The sequence below is a fragment of the Lineus longissimus genome, chromosome 4 (genome assembly GCF_910592395.1).
Source record: "Lineus longissimus chromosome 4, tnLinLong1.2, whole genome shotgun sequence".
Classification (NCBI taxonomy): domain Eukaryota; kingdom Metazoa; phylum Nemertea; class Pilidiophora; order Heteronemertea; family Lineidae; genus Lineus; species Lineus longissimus.
This window is the reverse complement of record NC_088311.1, coordinates 19,766,949-19,770,696: the sequence shown is the minus strand read 5'-3', so window position 1 is coordinate 19,770,696 and position 3,748 is coordinate 19,766,949. Positions and strand designations below refer to the sequence as shown.

The 3,748-nt window shown below is 40.8% G+C and overlaps 1 protein-coding gene across 1 annotated transcript; it reads right to left on the bottom strand.

Moving 5' to 3' along the window:
• Window positions 1-1,701: 1,701 nt before the first annotated feature.
• Window positions 1,702-3,527, bottom strand: LOC135486607 (NADH dehydrogenase [ubiquinone] 1 alpha subcomplex subunit 11-like). The gene is made up of 4 exons (XM_064769543.1): window positions 3,391-3,527; window positions 2,973-3,068; window positions 2,617-2,736; window positions 1,702-2,275 (listed from the first exon to the last, which is right to left on the bottom strand). Exons 1-4 carry the CDS (start codon window positions 3,506-3,508, stop codon window positions 2,082-2,084), a joined length of 528 nt encoding a protein of 175 aa, XP_064625613.1. The 5' UTR covers window positions 3,509-3,527; the 3' UTR covers window positions 1,702-2,081.
• Between the last annotated feature and the right edge of the window lie 221 nt (window positions 3,528-3,748).

Below are 3,748 nucleotides of genomic sequence, written 5' to 3'. Positions count from 1 at the left end.
GTACGGATTTGTAATTTGTTACTTCCTTGTTTGAGTTTGTTATGAATCTCATTCTGATTAATTTGGAAATGGATAGAGGGGTGCACCGAACAAGCCCCTGGGCCTGCCACTACTATGGCACTAGTGAAACTCTCGTCCACCGTCGTTGATCCCATCAGAGAATCATATCTACTGTCGTTTGTGTGGGAAGATGGCTTGTGGCTGCACTGAATCTGTTTTGACAACTAAAGCAAGTCATTATCTTTATCAAATTCCCTCAATTTGATACTGATTACTTTCCAAAGGCATGAAAACCAATCAATTACAGGACCCACAGTATGAAATTGGCTTAGGCGACAGTGGCGCTGTGTCGCGGCAGAAAGTGGAATTGAAATCTTCGGCCAGACCTCTCAGTTTCACTTTTTACCGCTAGATAGCACCACTGTTGTCTAAGTCACGAAATTGAGCATGTTTTCAGAGAATCGAATATACTGTCGTTTGTGTAGGAAGATGGCTTGTGGCTGTACTGAATTTGTTTTGACAACTAAAGCAAGTCATTATCTCTATCAAATTCCCTTAGTTCGATACTGATTACTTTCCAAAGGCATGAAAACCAATCGATTTATACAGGTAGCGCCGTGTCGCGGCAGAAAATGGAACTGAAATCTTCGGCCAAAACTCTCAGTTCCACTTTTTACCGCTAGATAGCATTACTGTCGTCTAAGTCCCTCCAATGAAATTGAGCATGTTTTTAGGCCTTTTGCATGAATAGATTTTTTGGTATTGTCAATGACATAAGACACAGGGTGGCCCTTGAGTTTTTTTGCATGTGACAAAGATTTTTAAACATTTGATGACGATTGTGATGATGGACTGGAACCTAGGCCTACCTCCAAGTCCAAGCAATTGCGGTAAGACTTTTTGACAGCACCTACCTAACACCTCTCTATCAAGAACACTAGTTTTTGCCCCAAAGTGTGCAGTTTCCAATGAATTTGACCTCTCTAATCAGGACAGCACTTGGCAGTCCCAAGAGTGTCCTTAATAGAGCGGTTCTATTGTACTCCTTTATTTTTGTTCCCAAATCCATTGCTGTAGTGTAAGATACTTCTTGCCTGCAGTAAGCCGTACTGCTGAATTTTCCCCAAATTCTCTTGTTGAACCACAGTCCCTAGACGTCTGGTCGGTTACCTGAAAAAAGGAGATGGCAGCACAGCACTCAACTCAATGCACGCCTTGTCCCCAAGATTGGGTAATACTAGCTTTACAAAGAAAACTCTCCCAAGCCAATGGCATCACGATATTGACATCGTGTGCGAATTCAAAAGCAAAGCCTTGTCTGCCACTGCATTTTTACGTCCATCAAAAATCCTATCTGACTCCCAAACATCTACGTCTTGTATGAACTGGTTGTTGTGAGATGCCAGAACACAGGTTGTGATATTGTCTCCATGGGCGGTCTCATGGGTTGTCGATGTGGATGCCAGGATATGACGATGTCTCTATCGACGGTTTCCAGCCCCTACAACAATTCTGCAGCATCCTCCTTATCCTTCTCAGCACAGTTCCTATATTTCTGGATACGTGCCTGCGGCAGAGCAAGGCCACGGGCAAGAACGTGGCCAGTGAAATGTCAGCTGGAGGATAGAAAACAGAGTTTTCCCAATTTCACATTTCAGTTCAGCGCACGAGAATATTCATAAAAGAAGAAGCAGGAAAATCTTATGGAATTATCATTTTATTTCACAACAAAAGTCAATTTTACAAGCACTATGTACAAGGCTACATGTAATTGTAAGCACATTCTTCAACCATCTCTGTTTGAAGTATCACAGAGCCGAGGATAGTAATACAGAATATTCTGATGTAATCCTTCACAAAATCTTGATGAGTTGTTTGCCAGGATCATGAAAAACTTTCCTTTTTCCTTGGCCACGGTTAAGGAATAAACCTAATTCCCACAGCTTGACTCACCTCACCAAGATAACATACTTCATTTTCCAAACATTTTTAAGTTTGGCTGAAAAATTGCCATGGACTAGAATGTCTTGTTCTACCAGTCCAAACAAAAACGTGTACAATCGAAACTAATTCCGCTAAAGTTAGGTTCGTTTTACTTCTTTCCTCCATGGATCGTATGAATTACTGTAATGGAAGAATCCACCCTGGTCCGGATAATGTTTACGATCCCCTGGGCGCAACACAATACCGACATCCTCGACATAGGCTTTTTTAGCCATAAACCCAGCGATACCAAATGCTAAACCGAAACCAATTCCATAACCAATTTTCTTCGCTGGAAGAGACGAAAAGAATCAATTTACTGTTTGACGAACTCAACGACAAATCTGAAAGCACTTGTACAATGTTGAATGTTGCATTAGTCTTTATGAATTCTTGATAATACCAAGAATTATTATCAACTCTTGATAATACTGATGGGTTAGATTTTTAAACTAAAAGCATTGTAGCAGAAAGCATAAAAATTGGTGCGATTGAATTATATCGACCCAAAGGAAGAGCGAAGACTGCCAATTTTGTCCACTTTTTGTGCCTGTAACATTCAGTCAGAGAACACACTGACTGGTGAGCACAAAAGGGGATGTCACCAATTTGAAATTTTTCCCGTTTGCTTACTTCTGGCTCCAATGATTACCCCAGCAGCACAGCCTCCGAAGAAATGATTGATTCCATCGTCAACACCGGTAATTTTTCCCGATATGCATGTTGCAGCGCTGTACGTAGCTCCAATGGCAGCTGCAGGAAGAAAAATAATGCCGATTATGAATGAAAATACAAGTGCTGAGTTTTCTGAGGAGGGAGTGGGTGGCCTATGATACTTCAATGCTGTCGTTTTGATGACCGAGTTTGCCAAGGAGTATGGGAAAACCCCACATCAACTGATGATTTGATACATGGAACGAAAATCGCCGCAGATAAGGCGTAATGACAATGTGCAACCTCTGATGATTTTTTACACGAGATTGACTAACCTGCAGGAATTATAAAGCTTCCAGCTCGTACAACACCTGCCATCACCGTGGCTGGTTTTGATAAACCAATGATATCGATCCCACTCCATACCATGCCTGTAAGTGTTATGTAAGAGAGATAAAATCAGCATAAGAGAAATTGCTAAGAGTAAGAATCGGAAACATATTTGTCAGTGTCAGCTGTGAGCTGTGTCTTCAATGTGGGTAGGCTTTATCCCATTTTAGGAAGAATGGAAAACTCTGAACCCAATGCATCAGTTTCAGTAACACGGCAGAGACACAAATCGTGGGGACACGAATTCCTGTTACACCATCGTCATACAGGTCGAACTACATCGCCGAAAGGCTCGTTCCAAAATATTTTGAAAATTTGTTCAACTATTTCTCTCAATTACATAGCCACTATGAATGCTCCTACCGATGTATGAAGTCATTGCAGTAGCTCTGAGCATTTTTCCAATACAGTCAGTTCCATCCGGTGTTTCATAAAGTTTGTCATACGCCAAAACCGTCTTTTTGTCATCATTTTCCGCCATCGTTCCGAAGCCAAGGACACCGGAAGTATATCTGATTTCGCGAACCCACAATGCATCTTAAGCTGATTCAGCAATGCTAAATGTATTAATCCGTAAAAGCTTAATTACGACTTTTTTAGCACGTTTAATTAATATTCTATGAAAGTATAGTTTACATTTAGTTTATTTCAATTACTGAATTTCAAACTTGAAGAGTGAAACTTGGTTTATAATGAGATTCCTCTTGCACTATTTTGAACG